The 23,645-nt window shown below is 60.3% G+C and overlaps 1 protein-coding gene across 1 annotated transcript in view; it reads right to left on the bottom strand.

Moving 5' to 3' along the window:
- The window catches only part of SORCS2 (sortilin related VPS10 domain containing receptor 2), a 377,827-nt gene that overhangs the window by 58,003 nt on the left and 296,179 nt on the right, over positions 1 to 23,645 (bottom strand). The window contains exon 8 of the mRNA XM_015594851.2: positions 1,535 to 1,699. Coding sequence (XP_015450337.1) covers positions 1,535 to 1,699 — 165 coding nt within the window. The remainder of the gene's footprint in view (positions 1 to 1,534; positions 1,700 to 23,645) is intronic.

The following is a 23,645-nucleotide window of genomic DNA, read 5'->3' as shown; positions in this document are numbered from 1 at the left end:
CCATCCATCCATCCATCCATCCATCCATCTAGCCACACATCCATCTATGCACCATCCATGCATCCATACATCTACCTTCCATTCATCCATCCACCATCCATGCATCCATCCATCCAACCAACCATCTTTGGTCAGAAACTTGAGATAAAATGGTGAAAAAAACCAGGCATATCCCCTGCCGTGGAGGATCTTACCCCGAGTGCGTGTGTAGGGTGCAGGGAACAATCAAGTAACAGCACGAACATATAATTACACATCACGATCAATCCTGGGAAGACAGGTGCTGGGGTCTGGAGGAGTGTGGTGCAGCGGGGCCCACCGGGTGGCAGAGAAAGGCCCCACAGCTCCCCCCGCCTCCGGACCCGCGCTCTGCCCTTTTCCGGCCTCCTCTGCCGGGGAGGCTGGCTGTGTAGACCTCTCCTTAGGCTCCCCGCTCTGGCCTCTGGTTGGGTTTGGCCCAGGGAGGCAGCGGAGAAGAGTGAGGGTACAGGAGAGAGAGGCTGGGAGGGATTTCTCCTGCCTCCGACTGCCCAACTGTGGTCCAGGCCAGGCTTCCTCCTGGACCCTTTTCCTGCCACGGTGGGGCCGCTGGGCGTGGGTAGGGTGAAGTCCCTTAAAGACAGCCTGATCCCCATGGGTGGGACCTTGCAGGGCATGATTCAGTGAGGACCTTTGGCTGGGAAGGCGTCTGGGTGGTCCAGGTGGGGCGGGGTGTGGGGGAGAGCGCTCCCTCCCTCTCTCCTCTCAGCCCCCGCCCCCAGGACAATGCGAAGCCGCAGCCTTCAAAGATTCCTTCACAGGCAGCAGAATGCAGAACACTGAAAGCTGGAGGGGGAGCTCTCCCAGAGCCTCCAGGGGGAGCGTGGCCCCGCGGACACCTTGCTTTTGGGCCAGTTAAGCTGATTTGGACTTCTGGCCTTTAAAACTGTGAAAAGTGCATTTCTTAAAAGCATCGTAAGCTATTAAGTTTGTGGTGGGTTCATGCAGTGGCTGCGGGAATCCCAGGGCCCACCCCGCCCCGTGGCACTCTGCCCCCTTGGTCCTTGGGACCCCGCTGTCCTACCACCTCATGCTGGCCAGGAAAGAGCCCCCACCACTGGCATCTCCTCAGCCACCCCGCGAAGCTGCCCTTGGGGACTGGCAGACAGAGCCCCCAGTGGAGGGACGCCGATGTGGCACCTGACGGCTGACTCACTCTTCCTAGTGAAGGCAGAAGCCCAGTCCAGGCTGAGGGGAAGGCCTGGCGAGGCGGCCTGGGAGGGTGCATAGAATGTTCTGGAAGTGGAGGGCCTTTGTGGCTGGCAAGCAGGAGGAGGCAGGGCCGAACGGTCTAGTAATTACCTGCTATTTTTAGATCGCACCGCACGCGCCTGTTAGCACCGAGTGCTCCCTCACCTCCGCCCGCGGCTGTCCCACGGCGGGGTCCCCCGGCTGAAGCCCAGACCACGGCCAGGCGGGGCTCGGGGAGAAGGCGAGGCGGGTTCCAGCGCCCCAGCCCGGGGCTTCCGGCCCCGCAGTCCTGGCGGCCGCTCACCTTGCTCTCCTTGGTGTAGGCCAGGGCCTTGTCCTCCTCCTGGGGGTGGAAGATCAGCGTTTCCACAGAGAAGGGGACGAGCTGCTTCTGGAAGGTGGCGCCCTCGTCCGTGCTGACGAACAGGCTCTGGTCACGGTCGCCGAGCGAGGAGCTCACCAGCATGATCTGAAACGCAAAGCGGGGGGTGAGGGCGCGCGCTCGGACCCCGGGCCCCCGAGCTCAGGCTCCACGTCTGCGTGGCCTCTGGCACGCTCACCTCCCAGCCTGTGCCTCCGCCCCCGGTCAGCTGGGGAAACTGAGGCGAGGAGACAGGAGGCAGATGTCGACGTCCGTGCCAGGCAGCATGGACCTGAGCATGACGTCGAGCCCACTCTTGGCCGCCCCTCCAGGGTGCGTCCCCACAGGACAGGGCGCGGCAGCGGGGCTGGCCGCAGTGAGCACAGCTTTCCCGGGGGAGGGCACGGGGCAGTGAGGACCGTCCCGCGTGGACGCCCTGTGGTGGCCTTTCTAAACCCAACCTCCCTCTAGAGGACACGGCCTCAAGCACGCTGAGCACAGGTCGACGAGCTGCACAAAGCTCCCGCCTTGACGGGCACGGAGGTGACCCCGCTCCCTCCCTCTGCAGAACCCTCGAGAGCTCCCGGGTACGTCAGCCAGTCCCCTCCCGGAAGCCCCTTCTTCCCCAGCAAACCGAGGTGTGAAGGAGACGGCATGGCCTTCACGGAGCCTGCTTCCTCGGTGACTCTGACCCTGAACGGTGGACAAAGATATGCTTGGAGATGTTCCTTGAGGCGGGTGAGTATGCAGAAAACGGGGCGGGGGCGGGGATGGCGTGTAAGAAATGGTCGGGGTAACCTGCAGTCACATAACGATGGTCACAGAGAATGTTTAATGACAAGGGAGCCTTTATGCTCATGAAAAAAGCAGGGGACACTTGTGAGCAAGCGGAATTGCGCACACTTCACATTGACAAAGCACAGGGAAGCACGTTAGCATTTTGTCCGTGGCGAGTGTATACGGGTTAGCGCGATCTGTCAGTGGGAAATGCGTAGACATAAGAATGAGAGGATCTTACGCCGCCATGAAAAAGGAATGAAATCTTGTATCTGTGAACCGGGTGGAGCTCGAGGGCATTTTGTTAACTGAAATAATTCAGACAAGGTAAAAAAAAGACATGATCTCGTTTATACGTGGAATCCAAAAAAAAAAGCAGCAGCAGCAGCTAAACGTAGATACGGAGAACAGATCGAGGGCTGCCAGGAGTGGGGGTGAGGGCGGGGCAAACGGGGGAAGGGGTCGAAAGGCACAAACGTCCGGTTATGAAACACAGGAGTCCTGGGCTGTCACGTGCCACACGGGGACTTTGGTGAACAATGCTGTGCTGTGTGCTTGGAAGTTGCTAAGAACATAAGACCTTAAAAATTCCCATCACGAGAAAGAAATTTCGTAACGATGTGAGATGACAGATATTAACTGGAATTACTGAGGTGATCATTTTGCAACATGCAACTATTGAATCATTTTGCCATATACCTGAAACTAACATGATGCTGCATGCCAACTTCACCTCGATGAAGAGGGAAACAGAGCGTGTGTTGAGACTGGCTGGTTTTAAGTAGTGGGATTAGAAGGAATTTACTTTTTTATAAGTAAACTTTTATTTTGGCATAGTTTTAAATTTACAGAGAAGTTGCGACGAGGGTTTGCGTACACCACACTCCCCGTTCCCCTTATCGACGTCCCGTTAGCGGGACACACTCGTCACAACTAAGGAACCACCGCGGGCGCAGCGGTGCGATCTGCACTCCACACCGTGTCCTGATGTCGCCCGTCTACCCACTGCTGCCGTCGGTCCCGGGATCCCGGCTGGGACACCAGGCTGCCTTCACCGGAGGGTCTCTCGGGCCCCTCTGGGCTGTGACGGCTTCTCAGACGCCTCCTTCCGTGACCTTGACAGTCGCGAGGGCTCCTGGCCAGGCGTTTCGTAGAAGGCCCCCCATTTCGGCCTGTCTGATTCTTTCTCATGGTTACCGGGGTCACGGGTTTTCGGGAGGAGGGGCACGGAGGGGGAGTGCCCTCCGCTTCACAGCGTACCCGGGCACATGCTGCCCACGTGGCCCGTCCCTGGTGATGCCACCTGGCAGGTCCTCTCTTCCCTCCTCCACCCTGTCCCTTAGGATGGAAGTCACTGGCATCACGCGCGGCACGGCCACATCCGAGTGGGGGGCCGGCTCCCCGCCGTGGGGGTGGAGTAGCTGCATACATTACTGGGAATCCTTCCAGACATTTGTCTCTCCTCCCCATTTATTTACTCAGTCAATCATTTCTTTACATCACGATGAACTTGTGAATATGTATTTTATCCTCTGAGCTGTAAATCGATACTCGGTTGTTATTTTGTCACCCAAACTGCTCCCTCCTGCTGTGGCTCTGGCAGATGGAAAGTCTCGGGCTCCTCCTCGACTTGACACCCTCGTCCTGCTGCTTCCCAATGTCCTGCACTGCGCTCGGCTTCCCTGGACAATCAGGAAAACGGGACAGGTCACCGAGACTTCCTGTACCCTGCAGGATGCAGCAGGGTTCACTCAGCATCCGCACCACACTCCCCAGGGCAGCGACCACACCCCGCCAGCCGGGGGCCCCTCGTTGAAGCCTCAGCACGGTCCTATGATGCTCGCATCAGACAGGGCCCCTGAGCACGGCGGCGGCAGTGACCTAGCTCCTTCTCTGTGCCTCTGGCAGCTGGCCCAGGCCAGCCTGGGGCTGTCGGTTAATCCACGTCCGACTCTGATGGGCTCAGGAACGAATGCATGCACGCACGAGTGAATGAATGAAGAGCTCCGCCTCGCTCGGAACTCCTGGGTAACTGCCTGCTTTTCCCCTTGGGAGGAAGACACCACCGGGGGTATTTAAGTAGCTTAGACAGCCGAAGCCGTTAAAAAAAATCCTATCCACTTTACTGCTCAAAGAATCACCTATCGATGAAAGCTCACTCATTCATTCATGGATTCATCCATCCTTCCAAAGCTGCTAAAGCCACAGAGTCAAGAAAGAATTTAGGTGCACCCAGGGTTTCGTGGGGGAGAACAGCATCCAGGTCCAGGGCAAGCCTGAGGGCAAGAAGGAGGGCATCCCGGAGGAGATGACACCCAGATGAGCCTTGAAGAACCAATGGAAATTTGACTGGCAGTCTCAGGGGAGGGCGGTTCAGGCAGAGAGGACAGCGTGACCACAGGCGCACGGGCAGAGGGACCTGCCCTGCCTCCCGTTGCACCTCACCCCTCACCCCTCACGGTCCGTCGTCAGCCGGGCAGAGGGACCCGCCCTGCCTCCCGCTGCACCTCACCCCTCACCCCTCATGGTCCGTCGTCAGCCGCCTCAGACTGGTGCGTTTGCTCTGTTTGCTGAGACCGTCCACACTGGGAGGCTTTGCGTGCACCGCCCCCTCTGGCTGGAACGCACAGCGGGACCATGGGACCTCCGACCTCACCATCGGTAATTCAGAATCGGCTTTTAAAATTTCAGAATGACACAAAATCCGCATGTGACGAAGTTAAAATAACTTCTTCCAAATTTTCTGAGTGCCAAATTCTGAGCGACTTCAATAGAGCTGAATGTTTCTCATTTAGTTTTGGCGTCTCTGCGTCGCAGGAACCCCCAGCTTGAGTTTAGCCTGTTTTTATGAGGGGACACTCTCCCCCTTGTTATCTGCTTGTCAAACACATCCTCATCCACCAAGGCTCATGTCAAAGGTCAAAGGTCACCTCCTCCAGGAAGGCCTCCCTGCTACACATCAGCCCACCCCCACGCCGCCCCCCGGGCATCTTCCACATTCGTGTGGTCCAGCCCAGCGTTCCCTGACGTTCTCTGTGTGCGTCTGTCCCTCCCTGCAGGCCGGGAGGCTGTGCAGCTGGCTGGGGCCACGTGTTTGTTACTGCCATAGCTTCAGCCCGCAGCACAGGGCCTGGCACCAGGCAGGTGCCACCTCCCGGTTATCATGTGTTGGTGACAGTCCCACACAGCGTAAGGGCTCTGAGGACGAGGGTGTCTCGCCGTCACAGCCCTCCGCCAGGCCAAAGCTCTGCCACCGTGTCACCAGGGAGGGAGGGGAAAGAATCTAAGGAAGCGATTCTGGCCGGCGCCCAGCTATCTGGACGGGGTGGTGGGGGTGCTGTTTCTGGCCTCGGAGGGGGACGAGCCAGCCAGGAAAGGTCGGGGGAGGAAGAGGTGCCGGCAGCAGAAGAGATATTGGAGCAAAAAAATCCGAATCAGTGAGCAGGCGCCGAGTGGAGGCTGGCAGACCGCGCTTCCAAACTGGGAACGGACTATTTCGAGTGGTGTATTTTTACCGCTTACTATTTCAGGGGAAGCGTGTGGTGGCTGCGCCGGTTTCTGGGGGCCCACGAGGCTGGACGCATTGAAATCAGAGATGACACTTAGAGAAAAAGAGTCGACAGACCCGTCTAAGCCCAAGACCCCGGACAGCCTGCGTCACTGGCAAGGCCCAGGACAAACGCAGACACAGGGCTCCTCTGTGACGAGGACACGGATTTCAGCCGCAGAGCACTGAACCACGCCCAGGTCCCCCTGCAGCGGCCGGGGGTGCGCACCCCGAAGCCCCGCAACAGCTCCCCAACCTTCCGCCAGTAAACTCTGGGCCCCGCATCACGGGGTCCTGCCGGAAGCGCGTACTGGCCCCGACCCACCGGATCGGACTCGGCGTTTGCTTGAAGGCCCCGGTGATCCTGAGCTCCCTCCAGCTGAAGGGCTGCTTCGCGCTGCAGCTCCTGCTGGTTTTCAGCCCTGCGCCCACCAGCTGTGTGACCCTGAGCACGTGGCCGACCCTGGCCTCCATCTCCCTCCCCCCACCCTGATGAAACGAAATAACCAGCCCCCGGGAGAGCACCCCGGGCCCTCAGGACTTCGCTCCTGCTGGCCCCCAGGAGGAGGTGCTGTCTTCACCCCTGTTTTATTTGCCAGTTGGAGACAGGAGGCCCAGGGAGCTTGTGTCTTGTTTAAAGTGGGGAGACTGGTGACAGCCCCGGGCAGTCACGCTGCCTGTGCAGAATGCGGCCCGCAGCGGGAGCACGTGTGGACGGTGCAGGCTCTGCGGGCACACGGCGCTGGTCTCCGGTCCTCACCGGCCGGGACCCCCCGGTGCTGTGCGCCCTCGGCCGAGTTACTGCATGTCTCTGAGCCTCGGTCTCCTCGTCAGTAAAACGAAGGAGGGAATTCCTCCCGCGGAGGCCACCGGAAGGGTAAAATGACGCAGTGTGAGTGACAGACTCAGCTCGGCACCGGGGCATGACAACACGGTTCGTTAGTGCAGCATCTTCTGTCAAAGAAGTCTGGGTCGGCTGAGTTCAGTGGGCTCTCCAAGCACCTCTTTGGTTCCAGGCCATGGGGCTGAGGAGTCCCAAAGGCAGTGGAGAGGGACGGGAGGCGTGTGGGCCTGAGGGTGTCTCCCCAATCGTGCGCCCTACAGCCTCGCTGGCCTCACCCTCGGCCTGGCCTTGGGCTGGGGGCTTCCCCAAGGGGGCGTCGTCGGGCCTCAAACGATGAAGACGGAAGCCAGGAATGGCAGAGCTCGGTGTGACCAGCATGTTCATTCTGAGGCGGGAGTGGCAGAGTGAGACCCCCCTAAAGAAAGTCAAGTGCCTGGTTTGGTCGGTCCTTCCTTCCTCCTTCCTTCCTCCTTCCTTCCTCCTTCCCTCCCTCCCTCCTTCCTTCCTTCCTTCCTTCCTTCCTCCCTTCCTCCGTCCCTCCCTCCCTCTCTCCCTTCCTTCCTTCTTGTGTAGCTCACATCATGGATGAATTTATTGGGCACATGCTTCGCTGACTCCAGGGCGAGTCTGGCCACTTGGCCGGGGTGTAGCTGAGACACGTAACATGGCAGCGTGGAAATGGGTGGAGGAGGAGCCTCGCCGGGCATTGGGCACCTGGGAAGGCCAGCCCAGCACCGGACGGGGTGCGGGCACCCCGGGGGCCTCCCTCCACCCCCACCCAGACCGCACACGGGCTCTGCAGTTGCTCCGGTCACTGCATGTTACGGCGACCTCCAGCCCACCCTGCCTGGCTGTCATGTGACCCTCCCTGGCCGGGGCTTCGAGCTGTCCCCTCCGAAATGTGGTGCCGACGTCCCAGCTGGCCCCGCAGCAAAGCTCACTCGAATCCCAGCTCTCATACCTCTGAGTCTATAAAGGAAAACAAACGACTTCCAGAAAGAAGGTTGTTCGCGCCTCTGCCGGAGCTCCGGCCAGGGGGTCAGCGGACGTTTGGCTTCCCTCCAGAACGCCCCGTCATCAAGAGAACAGTTTTTAGGCCGCTCTTTACCAAGTACAGCCCCGGAATTGGTGTCATCTGGGGTGACCTATTTAAACCCGTCGCTCTGTCTATTCCTGGCCAGACAGATGTGCCCAGCCGGGGACACAGAAAACTTGGCTTCGATGCCAGTGGAGACAGACAGTGGAGACAAACAGACACAGCAGCATCCGCCCCCAGCTCTCGAATTAGAGTCTGTGCGGAGCGTCTCACACGCCTGGTGAGTCACGATAAGCAAAAATAACTCTCCCGCCAATGTTTCTCTGTGGATGAATGCGTGTTGCTGGGCCAGTCGGCACACACTCAGGTCACCTGCCCAGAGTTTTAGGAGAAAATCGCTCCGCATAATGATTCCTGGTTCTAGGGAACCAAGAGCACAGGAGAGGTCACAGAAAGAGTCTGACGGATGTGGCTTTGCGTTTGGTGACCTTGGGCAAGTCAGTCTCCTCAAATTGGAGACCATAATCTCTTCCGTGCTGAGGTTCCAAATTAGGCACCTTCGAAACTCGTAGAAATAGAAGGTCCTGTCATTCTTTTTGTCCTTTCTGAGACCGGAAACAGCCATTCTTGGAGAAGCCATGCAGAATCTGAGTGGACGGGAATCCCGGCCTGCGGGAGCATGCCTCTGCTTGGCGCCTTGGGGTCCCCGCCGGGCCCGTTGCTCCCCCTCCTGAGTCTGGCATTCACGGCTCTTTCCCACACCCTCACTCTGCTGACCCTGCCAGCCCAGGGCCCCGGTTCCAGCCGGCCCAGACTGCTTCCCAGTCGCCGATGCCTGCTGCGCCCACACACTCTGCTCCGGAATGTTCCCCACTCTGCCTGGTGCCCCCAGCCACCTCCATCCGGATGCAGTGAGCGGGGGAAAGGCCAGAGGCCGGGAGGCTAGGGAGGGGGCGGTGTGGTTACCCAGGTGGGGTCACCTGATCACCCGCACGAGGGCAGAGGTCACGCCCCTGGAGGGGAGAAGGCAGGTGCCGACGACGTCTCAGTTTGAGCTCGGCGAATCGGGCAGGGAATAGGTAGACGGGAGGCGTGTGGGGCACAGCTATGTTTCTGGCTTGCGCGCCTGGGTGGACGGGGACCACTGATTGAGAGAGGACACAGAGGGGGAGCGGGGAGCGGGGGGCGAGCTGCAGCCTCGCGTCGGGGCACCGGGTGCCAGGAGGGGCTCGGTGTGGGGGGCGGCTCAGCAGAAGCCTGCCCTGGCGCGGGTGTCTGGAGCTCATGTGCCTGGGCGTGCATGAGCCCCCCGGGGACGTACGACTGGCCCCGTGTCCACTCGTAGCTCCCGGCTCAGAGACCTGCACCGGGCGGCCCTTCCTGAGCACACGACCCGCGCAGGCCCCGACACGCCGTCCCTTCTCGTTGCCATGAAGCGATTATTCACGCTCTGAAACAGATCCACTTACATTACTACTTTCTATTGCGGCCAAACACACACGACGTGAAGTTTACTCTTCTTACCCTCTTGAGGATAAAGTTCGGGGCACCAAGTCTGCTCACGCCACTGTGCGACCACCACCACCATCCGTTTCCAGAAGCTTCCATCATCCCAAACTGAAACCCTGTCCCCACGAAACACTAACTACCCTGCCCCGCCCCCCGCTCTTTCACTCACTTAGCGTCCACTCTGGCAGGGGACATGTTTGTCTCGTCCATTCTGAACCCTGATTCCTCGCCTGGCGCGTAGTAGGTGCTCAGTCGGTAACCCTTGAACATGGTCGATGGAACGTTTAAGTCTCGCTCTTGGCAAACGTTTAACGCGTCGGGGAGCGGGGAGCACCCCCACCCCGTGCCAGCCTCCGCGGGCCGCTCTCGGGCTTCTAAGCATCCCCGGAACGCCACGTGGCCCGGCCTCCCGTGGGTTCTGCCCACGAGAGGCCTTCATGTTAGAGCTGACGGCGACGAGGAGGAGGGGCCTCAGCTCCCCAGAAGCTTCTGCAGGCAGGCGCAGGGCTCTGGGGGCGGGGCAGGGGGGTCTCCAGCATCCTCGCGGACCACTCGCCTGGCTGTGGCGGGCAGCGAGACGCTGTGGCAGTTTCCCAAGGCTCCTGCGCTCACAGCTCCGTGACATCAGCGGCTCCTCCTGGCCTGCACCCCTAGGCTCCCACCAACCGCACCGGAGGGGTGCGGCCCCTCCCTGCCCCCGATGCCTCGGGTGGTGTTTATCGAGCCCTGACTAATGGTCGCTTCTAGAACTATTCACGAAACACAAAGAGCAGATCCCGGCTCTTTTTCCCTTTCTAGGGCCCACCGACGGCTGCCTGAATTACAGCCATTGTGGCCTCGGTAAGTTTTTGGCTCGAGTCCCCCAAAGGTCTCGGGACCTTCAGCCCTTACCTCCCCAGGTCCAGGCGCTTGGCTGGGTGCCCCCCCATGGCTCCCATGATGAGTAAAAGAGCACCTTGTTTTCCAAAATATTAAGAAAACCTCTTGGCAAACTAAGCTGGGGCAGGGCTCGGATGGAGAGACCTCTTGATATACGTTCAAACATGGCGCTAATTCTCCAGCCCTCCTCAGAAATGTGTCCCGGCGGAGTGCACCAGCCCAGGGGCTGCTGGGTGCTACCGCCCATCCAGGCTGGAGCAGGGGTATCTGCAGCCGTCCTCGGCCGGATGTCCCCGTCATCCGCGTAGCTGCGGGCATCTGTAAGAACCTGGACGGGGAAAGGCCAGCGGGACGTGTCACCCAGGCAGCACTGAGGAGAAGGGAGAATGACCCGAGAGTCCTACCCTCATCCTCCTGCTCACTGAACGCCGGGGACCGTGCTCCACGGGAAACGGGACGCGCCAGACCCCCTCCCGCGGGCTCACATCTGTGTGAAAGAGACAGGTGGGCAGACGCATGCAGGAGTGGTGACAAGCACTATGAGAAAGCCAGTCAGGTGACTGTGTGCGTGTGCACGCAGACACGCAAACACATAGACACGCAGACACACACAGACACGCAGACACACAGACACGCAGACGCACAGACACACACACGCAGACACACAGACACGCAGACATACAGACACACAGACACGCAGACACAGACACACACACGCAGACACGCAGACTCGCAGACACACAGACACACAGACACGCAGACACGCAGACGTCCACATCTGCAGACACACGAGGAGAGAGACACACACAAATGTACGAGCGTATGGAAGAAGGAGGATGGAACAGTCCAGAAGGTAAGAACACGGCTTCTGGATGACGGGATTTAGGTGCCACGTCTCCCTTTCCTTGGCGTGTGTTTCTGGCCCCGTCCGCGTCACTGGCGCGGGAGACGCAGCTGACACGTCTGCGGAGTAAGTCAACACGCTTTCGTAAATCAAGACTTGCAGATGAAAACGTTAAACGCGTAATCAGAAAAATACAGTAAATAACAGACTTCCATGGAAAGGGGAACTTGCTTGTGAGCCAAGGCCTAAGAACGCAGAGTTCAGGTCTCCACTAAGACGAGAGGGGGAGGACATTTTTGAATGACGGTTTCCTTCCAGATAATCTACGAGCAGTTACTAATATTTGCGATTCCACTCTACTTCCTCCCCTCTCCTTCCACCGTCCATCCGTCTGTCCACCCACCCAGCCCTCCCTCCCTCCCCCTACTCGTCCACTCACCCTCCACCCCGCAGTGAGGTCGGCTCCTGGGAGAGAACGCAGTGTGCACAAGGAAGGGTGTCACACACTTAGGGCCCAGTGCACACGTCGGTCACCGGCCGTCATCACCGCCATGCCGCCCAGCCCCTGACCCGGCTCCGCACTGGGGCGACAGCGGCTGGTGTCTCCTGGTCTTGTCTCTGCGTGGACTGGGCCCCTCTCTCGTGGGGGTGGGTGCCGACCGTGTGCCTGGCCCCGCACTAGGCACCGGCACATATGAGTTCTCGTGTTTTCTCAACGAGGATGAGGTGGGAGATGTTCTTGTCTCATTGTAGAGACAAAATTTGGAAGCTTCGGGGTGTGTGAAATGACCAGCTCAAACCCACACGGCCTGCGTGCCCGGGCGGTGCCCGAGGCCCAGCTGCCCGACACCGAAAGCCTCGTCCTGCCTCTGTGTGAGCCCTGCGCTGACCAGCAGCCAAGGCCGCTTAGGACACCCGCTCACACACGATCACGAACTGACTGCCGGGGAGGGCTGGTGCCGTTTTAATTCCTGGCCCGACTATCACCAAAACGCAGGAAACGTCCCCAGGAACACGTGTAGACCAAACGGAGGGACAGACACTCTGCCTTTGGCCAGAAGCTGACGCGGAAGTTCTATGTCTGAGCGACAGAAACCCGATGAGGCGGACGTGGTTCGGGGCATAGAAAGATAACTCGTCACCAGTGTTTTCCAGCTGGGATTTGCTAGTACATCTCCTCCGTAGCATCTGTGAAAACGTGGGGCCCCGCCGGCCCCCAGCGTCATGACCGAGGACCTCCGTTCCCCAGCAGGGCTTCCACTGTGGCTGTGGCGTGAGCGCGGTCTCACCGCGTGTGCTGGGCACTCTGGGGACACTCTGCAGACCAAGCCGGAGGCCTGGCTGCTTGGGCAGGAAGGCGGAGGCTCGTTCTCCGGGGGGCTGTGTTTTGGTGACTGTCTTTTATCAGACGATCGTGTTAACTGCGTGTGATGACACCTGTGAACAGTTCCTTCATTTATCTGCCCCTTAATTTAACCCCAGAAGCAAGGGAATGTGTCTCAGTACCTCCGTGTGACGCCTTTTCAACAGTGACTCAGGTGGCCTCCTGGGGAGAGATGGCAGCTTTTGGAAATAACCGAGATCTTCAAAGGCTCTGCAAATATTTGCAATTAGAAACCGAGGTATCATCGCCACTGCTGGTCAAGCCGCTTAAAACGCTGCATTCGCGTCAATGGGCAGTCACTCTGACGGCTTTCCCTGGAGGAGGGTGACCAGGGCAAGGCCATGGTCGTCAGTGGAGGGCTGATGACATTCTGTGGTCACAGCGACAGAGCTGAAAGGCCCGTCATCGCCGCGTCCTCGTATCTGGTGAGGAAACCGGGCCTCGCAGCCGGTGGCATCGTGAAGCCTGGTCTGCCTGAGGGAAACGCACAGGGGGAGACATCACCCTGCGTGGCCTTCACTGAGCACTGCTGTGTGCCGGGCACGGTACTGGATGCTTCACACATACTTTCAACCACCTTCTGATGAGGCAGTTGCTGTTATTGTCCCTGTCATGGTCCCAGAGAGGCTGTCACCGCCCGTCCCGTGGGTGGGTGGTGAGCCGGAGCAGGATGAAGCGTGGCAGTCGAGCTGTCACCCACGCGTTCATGGAACCGATGACCACTGGTGCTGGGGACAGAGCAGGTGCCGAGTCGTCCCTGGGCTCGTGGAGCACGCAGAGCAGCAGGGAGACAGACAGGGCCCAGAGGAGCAGTTCGCAGGCTGTCACGAACGCTACGGAGGGCCCCCCACGTCACAACGGGGGGTCCGGGACGTACTGGAATGACCACAGAGGGAGTGAGACGGGACAAGGGACCCGCCCAGCAGGAGGCCGTGGGGATGGCGAGGAGAGGGCCCCAGGAGATGTAAAGAGGCAGCCGTGGCAGGACCGGACGCCCGCAGGGGTTCTGGACGCCCCCGCCCCCCGCCCCCGCCCGGGGCGCTGGGAGGGAAGCCGCCTCTGGTGGCACTTAGGTCTTTAAGGGAGAAGGGGACTGAGGAGGGGCGGGCAGAGAGGGAGGGTGAGGACAGAGGACGATGCCGGGGAAGCCACGGGTGGAGGGAGTGGGCGCGGGGAGCTCGGACACGGTGAGGATCGTGCGAAGGCCACTCACCGTCGAAGGCACCGCGGTCCCCAGGGAGGGATGGCACCATCTTCCGTCCCCTTTTCCCACCCTCTTACCCATGTGACTGTGACTTCTACTCCCCAGTGGCAGGGCGAGGCCCTAGGGTCTGGCCAGGGCCTCCCCAGACAGATGCCCCCTAAGACGCAGGTGAACCGAACAACGCACGGCGACAATGGGGGCGAGTCACCTGCTTTGTCAGCTTCTTCTCAGCCTCTGACCACGAATGAGTGATGCTTTAATTAAAGTTCTTGGGGAGAGAGCTCTGGAGGATTCCTGAGAGCCATCGCGGTCACATGGAGACCAGCGTGACGAGGCTCTGGTTCCCCGCGAGAGCCATCAACGCCCACATTTGATGGAGCAGCAGGGCCTCGGGCCTGCACGGAGGCTCCCGGACCCTCCCCCGCAGCACTCAGGGCGGAGGCCTGGCCCTGCCCCCGCCCACCCCCGTCACTCAAGACACAGGGACACCCAGGAACCGGAGGCAGGCGGAGCTGCCGAGCCTCGGGGCTGGCGGCGCCTCAGGTGCCTCTGACGCCAGCATTGCTGTGATGTGCCTGCGCGTGGCTGCCGCCCGTGGCCGGGATCCCGACCTCGCCGGCAGCACGCGTGGCTTCTTTATAACGAGCTCAGTCCTGTAGGGCTGAGGAATCCAGCAGACCTGGGCTGAATTCTGGCCGTGCTACACAGCGCGTGAACTTCAGTCAGTCCCGCGGCCCTGGGGACCCTGATGCCACGCTTTGAGAAGAAGGGGGACACCCACGCCCCTCCTCGTCTCCTCCTTGTACCCGAGCCTCAGGTTGGGGTGGGTGGGGGTGGGGACTGGGAGGAGGGGCCCCGGGGCCTGGTGGGGAGGTGCTGTGACTTTCCTCAAAACCTGCTCTGTGGGCGCCTCTCCCTTGGGAGCCAACCTCCGGCCGAGGGGCTGCACTCTGGGGCAGAATGTGGGTATTTCAGGGCCCTACTCAGACCAGATGTCGTTAAAATCCTACATCATTCTTGACTACACTGACAGTAACTCACAGGATTGCTGTGACTGTGCAGATGCGACAATGTGCAGAACTCGCAACAGCCCTGCTGGGCATGCGCTCGGGGCGGACGCGCTCTGTGCTGCGTGTGTCCACTCTCTGGTTCTTCCCAAGGGCCTTTTCTGTGGCTGTCCCCGCTTTCAGGAGAGGTTGGTACCTCACCCAGAGGTCGCCCGGCCCGCCTGAGGCCACGCCGGTGAGGAGGGGGCTCCAGATCCCCGCCAGCCTCAGCCCGAGCTGCCTTCTTTGATCTGACTCATCAATTGGTTTTCTGCGTAAGATTTTGTTCGTCAAAGGCTTTTGATGTTCATAAAACATATTTCACCACCTTTGATTTCGTCTGATCACTGCCACCCCCGACACACACACACGCGCACACGGACACACACACGCACACACACGGACACGCACACACACACGCACACACGCGTGCGCACGCACACCTTGCAGCCATCAGATCGACGAAAATACAGATAAAAGGCACGTGAACGGTGGGTGGCTGGCTGGCTGGCTGGACAGACGGCAGGGAGGCACAGTGGAAAGATAAGGTTTGCAGTTAAAACATTCAGAATTTTGCCTCGGCCTCACTCTTACGAGCCGCCGGGCAGGTGTCACAAGGTCCCCGCTGCTGGGCCCTGGGCTCCTCCCCTAATGTGGAGAGGGCTGCCCAGTTGTCTGCCCACGGGGGCCCCATGAGGCTCTTCTGAGCGGCCTTGGGAGTGGCTCGGGGACAGCGTGGGGCAGCGTGAGACAGCCCAGTGAGGCTGGCACAGTGCGCACCACCCAGAGTTCTCCGCCGGAAATCACCTCCAAAATGCACATCCAGGGAACATAATTTCCACATGGCTGCTTTTAAAACCAAGTAATTAAGTGGTTTTACAGTCAGGTTTTCAAACGAGCTCTTTAAGTTATGAGCACAGAGTGTGTCCCCCTAACAGCCGGTGGCTTTGTTTTGTGATTGCTCTCGCAATGGCTTTTATAATTAGGCAGAAAAAAAACATCCACCCAGGGCTGAGGCCACTTTCCTGGGCTCACTTTTCACCCTGGTGGGACCTAACCAGCCCACGGACATGAGGCGTCCCTGTGGGGGTGTCTGGGGGGAGGGGGCTTGCAGTGTGGAGGGTGGCTGACGAGAACGCACGATAGACGGTCCAGCCAGGATGGAGGGAAGGCCGAGGGTTTAGGCTGTGTGTGCGTGTGCGTGTGTGTGCGTGTGCGTGTGTGAGCGTGTGCACGTGTGCATGCATGTGCATGTGTGCATTTGCAGTCGTGCGTGTGGTGGGGGCCCGGAGGCGGCATCACTCCCAGCCTGGAGCAAGCTAGTCGGCGAGCCTGAGGGTGAAGGCGATTTTTCAGCTGGGTGTGTAATTCTGAGGCAAAGGGCCTCAGCAACAGCGGTCTGGGGCCCTCCCATCCTGGGGGCCTGGCCCCCGGAGGCTGCTGTCACACAGAGCCTAGGGCTGCCACTGGCAAATATAGGTTCCCCACTTGAATTTGAACTTCCCACAAACACATAACTTTTTAATGTGTTTCCCAAAGGCTGCATGTTTTAGTATAAGTATAAACATTTAGTATAAGTATAAGCAATATACTTATAGGCTTACATGAAATTCCAATTTAACTGAGTGTCCTTTTTTTCCGCCCCAAATCTGGCGACCCTCCGAAGAACCTGAGCCACGGCAGTGGATACGGGCCTGCCGGCCACCTTAGTTGCCTTGAGGCCAGCAGGAGCCATGAACCACTTATTTCCCCCTGGGTTGGTTAAAGACAGCTTCCTGGAGGAGGTGTCGCTTAAAGGATGAATCACAGTTACTCAGGGAAAGTAACTTTGGGAGAAAGACATTGCAGGTGCTATGCACAAGGACACTCGATATGGCAGGACTGGGGGCGATGGGACTGGGCGGGGCGCAGGTACACCATCCCGCTGACACCGCCCAGGACACAGCAGGGCTGCTGCCGCCTGACCAAAGGCCTTACGCACGTTTAGAAAGGGGCCCTATCTGGATGGCTGGCCGCTTTACATCACGAAAAAGATTCCTTTCCTTCCAGGTCAATGCAGCCCACTGCAGGGTACGTAGCCTGGCAAGTGGCTTTCAGCCCCCAGCTAAGTGCCCTAGTGCAGTACGTGACATGCTCAGCGGTGTGTGGTGGTGGCCCTTAAGCTCCAGATGGGTGAGTCTCTGTTTCTCTTGCTTACCGATTTATCTCAAGAATCTACAGCAGAGCCACTTAAACCTCTGACCAATCGGTATTGAGTTGGGGAGGGTGCATAAATGGATGGAAGAGGGGATGGATGATGGATGATGGATGGATGGATGGATGGATGGATGGAGGATGGATGGAAGGACGGATGGAAGGATGGATGGAAGGATGGATGGAAGGATGGATGGATGGATGGATGGATGGATGGAATGAAGGATGGATGGAAGGAAGGGCGGATGGATGGATGGATGAATGGATGGATGGATGGATGGAAGGAAGGGCGGATGGATGGATGGAGGATGGAAAGATTGATGGATCGATGGAGGATGGATGGATGACGGATGGGCAGATGATGGATGGATGGATGGAGGATGGATGGATGGATGGATGGATGGATGGATGGATGGATGAACTGCAAGTTTAGGATGGCAGGCCCCAGACCTGCCACCCTGGGCCTCACATCTGGGCGCTAAGTAGCAGCTTGCACTAGGAAATCAATGAAAAGATATAGAATTAAAGAGACTCCTAGTGCCTGAGACGTTTCTACAAGCTGCGTTCTCGAGGGTCATTCCTGGCAAATGCGTGAGATGCATGAGCACCCAAAGACCTCGGGGACCTCCCCCGTCCCCCGCCCGCTCTGGGTGGGGCATTTCTTGACAGAAGAGCAGGCCTGCTGATCTCTGAGACTCCCCAGCCGGCACAAGACCAGAGTCAGCTCGGACTCTGCAGACGTGTCATGAAATGAAGCTCGTGGGAGCCTCCTTCTGGGCGCCATTTGAGCGAGGTGGGGGCGTGTGCAGACACAGGGACAGACTGCAGGGCCGTGGTGGGGGGTGGGCCCAGGAGCTGATGGAGGCCGCAGCCCTTGGGGCACAGCCTCCGGTTCCTCATCCCCCACTTGACAGTCATGTGATGGGCAACTCGGCGCCGCCCACCCGTGCCTGGGAAGGGGACTGCAGGGGCGGGGCTGGGAGCAGGGCAGGGATGGGGAGTGGGGGGCGCTGAGCTTCACGCCCAAAGTGTCCCCCTCCCACTCCTGGCTGCACCAGAGTTCACGGCGTCTTCCGACGCGTGTGACGTTCCGTAATGGCAGAGCTCGTAGGATTTCCACAAAGGCCTCAGCACTGAGCTTCACTTAGCACGTCTGGCAGTAATCAGTGTGGGGGCCCGAGGAGACAGTCCAGGAAGGGGACATTACGGTTCAGTCATCAGCCTCGCGATTAAAAACAGGCCCGCGGTCGGTGACGGTCACGGGGGCTGCTCGCCTCGAGCACACTGCCCGCCAGTGAAGGGGGATGAGGCGCCGGCCGACAACGGAAAGCGAGGGGCAGACAGCGCTTGCGGCCGGAGTCCGAGCAGGTGGCTGGGGCAGCGCCGGCCAGCAGTGAAGAGGAAAGGTGGCCGGCAGAGCCCCTCACCCCGGCCCGGCCCCATCTCACCTCCCGAAGCTTATCCGGAGCTGACAGCGGGGAGTTTAACAGCTCCTGTCCCACCCTATGGAGACCATGTCGGTGCTCATGGCCACTCTGGCCCTGACGCCTCTGCTCTGGTCACTCGTATGCCAGGTCCTGGGCAGGACGTGGTCCCTGCCTCTGGAAGCTCAGGGTCCAGAGGAAGAGTGGCCCTTACAAGACTGTGGGGGGGCGGTGAAGAGGCCACAGGGGCTGGGGAGGGCGGAGTGGGCGTGACCAGTGACCTGGCGGCACATGTGCAGGGCTGGGGGAGCCCTGTCCCCAGGACCACCTGTCACCTCTGACAGGAGCTCAGAGGACACATCTCCCCGCCTCGTGAGGATACTCTGCCTCCTGAGAAGCCAGCCGCGGGAAGAGGGCGCTCCGTAAAACTCTGAGGGGGCAAAGGACGCGTACGGGTCTGGCAAGCAACTGTTCCCGGCCGAGAAATAGGAGAAAGGAGTTGGAACAAGACGCCAGACTGCTAGGGGGGCCGCTGGGGTGCGCGAGCGACGGCCGCCGGCGTCTCAGGGCCACGGAGACGAGCACTGAACAAATATTAAGAAGTGCGACCCACGTCAATGGGTTTGACAGGATATCATCTGTCACCAAAGAGACCCAAGCCTCTCCTCTCCAACAGGCCACAAGAGAGAATCGCTCTGCGATTTAAAGCAGCTCCTCACGGCGAGAGCCCATGGCAGTGCCCGTTCGTGGAGGATCAGGTCTTTGTGTCCGAGACACCAGAACCCCATTGTAAAGAGCAAGTCATTATCAGGAGGAGATGGCTCACGGGGGTGGGGGAGTCTGGCCCAGGTTCAAGAGCCTGGAATTCGAGGGGCCCCGTAAAAGGACATCCCTTTCCCCCTCACCTGTGAGGCAGGGGGTCACACAGCCTGAGCCCTCCTATTACAGTGGTCCCTCGGTCTTTGTGTCCGAGACACCAGAACCCCATTGTAAAGAGCAAGTCATTATCAGGAGGAGATGGCTCACGGGGGTGGGGGAGTCTGGCCCAGGTTCAAGAGCCTGGAATTCGAGGGGCCCCGTAAAAGGACATCCCTTTCCCCCTCACCTGTGAGGCAGGAGGTCACACAGCCTGAGCCCTCCCATTACAGTGGCCCCTCTCTACTGTGACAGCCCCTCCCTACTGCGACAGCCCCTCCCTACTGCGACAGCCCTCAAACGGCTCGGGGGACGCCCTGACGCTGAGGCACACATAGTGCATCCCCTGCCTGGCGACGAGCAGCTAAGGAGTGTGCGTCCCACCCCAGGGCGCACGCCCGGGCACTCAGAACTCCACCTCAGTCCCCACGCAGGAAAGCCCCCCGACACCCCGAATCAGGGGCCCCCGGCGGGTCCCTGGGGCCAGTCCTGGGCCGCTCGGTCCACCTCTCTCTGTGACATAAGCTCCAGGTCAGATGCTGTCTTACCCACTCCGCCTCTGAGCCGTGATGCCTGGGACGCAGCTCGAGCTCGGCTCCTATTGCTGGAGTGAGGACGGGGCGCGGACCGGAGCAGGGGCAGGAGCCTGCCCAGAGTCACACGATCCTGCCTCAGAATCGCAGACCCAGGATGCGTCCTAGCCCCAGGCCAGTGGCCAGCCACGTTGCACCCACGGATGTCTGATCTCTTGCCCACCCCGAAGCCCCTCCTGGGAGCAGGCAGGCCAGAGCCATGTGAGGGGACAAGGCCCAACCTGAGGCTCCAACCAACAGATCTGCTTTCCCGCTGGCCAGGTGGCTAGCCCGTGGGCCGAGAGACCGGGACAGGCCCCCCTTGTCTGTGATCTCTGAAAAGTGCATCGTGTTTACTTCCCACTCGGGGCCACACGTCGCCACTGCAGCAGGCGACGATCACTGACAGCAAATGGCCACCAGGGCAGCAGCCACTGATTTCACAGATGGGGAAACTGAGGCCGAGAGGCTAGAACGCCTCCCCCGGGCACACAATCCATCTCGCTTCTCTCTGCCCTTGTTTCTATTTCCCTGGAGACTGGGGGACATTTCGAAGGCGGCATCGAGACGCTTTATCGTGGTGTCACCAGATCTCGCCCAGGTCCTGGCAGTCGACATGCTCCAGAGATGCTGCATAAATAAATGCAACAAATGAACCGAAAACCTCCTCAAAGCGGGGACTGCCGGGGCGGAGCTGGGCACACACCCGGCTGGTCTCCCTTCGGGTCACAAGGGCACTCCCGTTGTTGAGCAGCGAGTCACCGCGTGGCACCTTCTCTGCCCGGCCCCAGAGCTGGCAGAGGCACCACCGGAGTCCACACGTCCAACCACACGTCAGTACGACTCACCTAACAGCGGCGAGTCGTGGGCTGGAAGCGACCAGCAGCTGCGCTCCTGCACCGACGGGCGGACGCTCTCCTGCCTGTTACTGCCTGCACCTGCCCTTGCTTCTCGTCCACCTGGGGCCACCCCCACCTCACAGGTGCCTATGGTTTGGCCAGGTGTCTGCGGGGCTCTGAGCGACAGCAGTGTCACTGGGAACTGATCTGGTCCTTGGAGGGCTGCTGAGGCCTGGCCGGGCGTAAAAACAGCCGAGCTGACATGTGGGGGGCGAGAGGCCGGGGACCAGGGAAGGAAGGGCCCTGGAAGGGGAGCAGGACACCTGGCCTGTCTTAGGCACCAGCACCACCCGTGAGGAGTCCATTTGCTACGACTTAAGCAGCTGTTTTCGCCACCTGGGGCAGGGGCCATTTCCAGCAATGACCGCAGTGAATGCTCATTCTTCTGCAGTGTGAGCTGGCCGCTTCTTCTCCCCTGATTCTGGGCTGGCCTTGGGGACTCCTCGGCCACAGCAGAAGGGATGTTCCAGGAAGGCTCGGCCGTAAGGAGCCTTACACTTCCATCGGGGCCTCGTGGAAGCTCAGAAAGGCTCCCTCTGAGGACCCAGCCTCGACGACACCCCAGTCACAGGCAGGGGCCTCGCGGAGTGTGTAGGGTTCCAGCCGAGCCCCAGCTGAGCCCTCAGCCAACGACCAGCATCCACCGACCTAGAGCCTTCAGACGACAGCAGCCCAGCCAACATCCAGCCGCAGCCGTGTGGGAGACCCAAGCGACAGCCCCCCAGCTGACCCGACGCAGCCCCCAGAACTGTGGAGATGATGAATTGGGGTTTAGGCCAGTACGTTCTGGGGTGCTCTGTTACGAAGTGGTACAGACCCAGAGCAGCCCTTATTGGCGTTTACTTTCTAGTGGGGGAATTTACTAGCATCTATACACCCAGCAGGAGCCAGACATTCTGTGTGACGGTTTATGTCATTCATTCATTCATTCAGTCGGTCAGTCAACAAATCTTCACAATATTAGGAAATAGGAATTAGATTTTAGAAAAGGTAGGCTAGGTCCTGCTGCGGCCTGACACATCACGCTACTTGTCTGCAGTGGGCAGACAAAGGCTCTGCTCCGCACGGCCATTCAGGGGCCCAGGCCAAGGGGGGCACTACCCAGCAGAACCCCTGGTCTTCCCAGCTGTTGCGATGGGGACAAATATTGAAGACCGGCATGCGGGCTTTTCACGGCCCAAGGCTAGCAGCGACCCTCATCACCTTCTCTGCCACATGGCCACGCCTGCCGGAGGGGCAGGGGAGTGAGGCCACCCACCAGCCGGAAGGAAAGGCGGCTGGATGTGGGTGGGAGCTGGCCCGGCTCTCCGCCGGCTTCTCCCACTACAGGTGAGGACGCCCTGCCAGTGGGGGCGGCCGGGAGGGTGAAATGCGGTGTCCTGGCCAGACACGTGCAGAACTGACCTGTCTGGCCCCAGACGGGCCCGTGTATTCCAGGGCGGCCTGTACAATTTTCTTTAAAAAATAATAATGAGGACAGAACAGTGGGATACAAGTGGACGGTTGGTGGAGCCCCCAAATTAACGAACGGGCCCGCGGCTGTCTACAGCAGAGCCCGGGAGAGGATGAAAGGGGCTTTGTGCAGAGGTCTGCCCCAGAAGCCGGTCTTTTCAGACTACAAAGGGGAGAAGCCCAAGGCAGCTTGCGGGGCTTAAAAGCCTCCGGCATGAAAGCCGCCTCGCTTCTCAGTTGCTTTGCCCATCTAAAGGGCTTTGTCCCTCGCCCGTGGCCTGCTGGGGTATTCTGTGGGTGGAAACGGCCACCACGTGACCCTCTGAGGAGTCTGGAATGGGCCCTGGGGGCTGACACACACGCACAGGGAAGGAATCGCTGTTCAGAGCGCCCCAGCGGGGGGACGGCAGGGGACTGGACGAGGCCTGTCCAGGCGCCGTGCAGCGGGCGCCCCCAGCAGAGCCTCCGGGGTTCACCCGCACCAAGGGGCTGGGGGGGAGCTGCTTCAGAAAGCCCTGGGGAGGGCGGGGTGGGGCTGGAGGGCTTTTTCCCACATCTGTGATCCCCGTGAGCCAGGCTCCCCAAGGGCTGGAAGGGCTGGCCGGGCAGCCCCATGGCAGGCCCCCCACGTAAGGACGGATGGAAGGGCTCCTGCCGGGCTCAGGAGCCCGAGTGTCCCATTTAAAGGGGCAGGCTGAACTGGGGCTCCACCGGCCATGCCGAACCTCTCTCTTCAAACAAGAACCCTTGCAGGGCCTCCCCCGAGGTTCCGCCCCGGGCTGTCCGAGGGAGCAGAGGGGGCGAGCCCCCTCCCGGCTCAGGCACCCTGGACAGCTCACAGGTTCCCAGGAGTGCCCCTCACAGCCTGGGCCCCACCCAGGGTGGCGGGAGGCTTTGGGCTGTGGAATCGCCCAACGCCACGGAGGGGGGGAGCAGGAAGGAGGGTTGGGGGGACCGAAAACCCCGGGGTGGTCTGGAAAGGGGAGTGAGGAGGAAGTGAAGGCAGGAGGTGGGGGCAGTTAGGGAGGAGGGGGCAGGAGAGACAGGGTGGACCGGGCCGGGGCTGGCCCAGCTGCGGCTTCGGTGCAGTGTGCCAGGGCCCTGAGCTGTGGTGCGCCAGGGCGTAGGGACGTGACACGTCGCCCAGCCGTGCAGGGTCAGCGAACAGGGTCCTGCTGACGCCATTCTCCCCAGCGTGCTGCAGAGAAGGCATTTTCCATGTGACACGACAAGAGAGCCACGTCCTGGCAGTGGCGCCTCGCTTCCCCGACAAACTGCCACGAACCGAGTGGCGTGAAACGAGACAAGCTTGTCTCACGGCTCCAGAGGTCGGAGGCGCGGCACGGGCCCCTCGAGGCCCCGGGGGAGAGCCCGTGGGGGGCTGCCCCCTCCGGCTCCCAGGGGCGCCGCCCCCCTCGCATGCCTTGGCCCCCGGCCCTTCCGCGTCTCCACAGCCGGCGGTGCTGCTGTGGCTGCCACTGTCCCCACGTCATGTCCCCCTCTGACGGCGGCCCAGAAGGGGTCTCCGC

The sequence above is a fragment of the Pteropus alecto genome, unplaced genomic scaffold (genome assembly GCF_000325575.1).
Source record: "Pteropus alecto unplaced genomic scaffold, ASM32557v1 scaffold5, whole genome shotgun sequence".
Lineage (NCBI taxonomy): Eukaryota > Metazoa > Chordata > Mammalia > Chiroptera > Pteropodidae > Pteropus > Pteropus alecto.
Note: the sequence above shows the minus strand (reverse complement) of the source record. Positions and strands in the feature narration are given on the sequence as shown.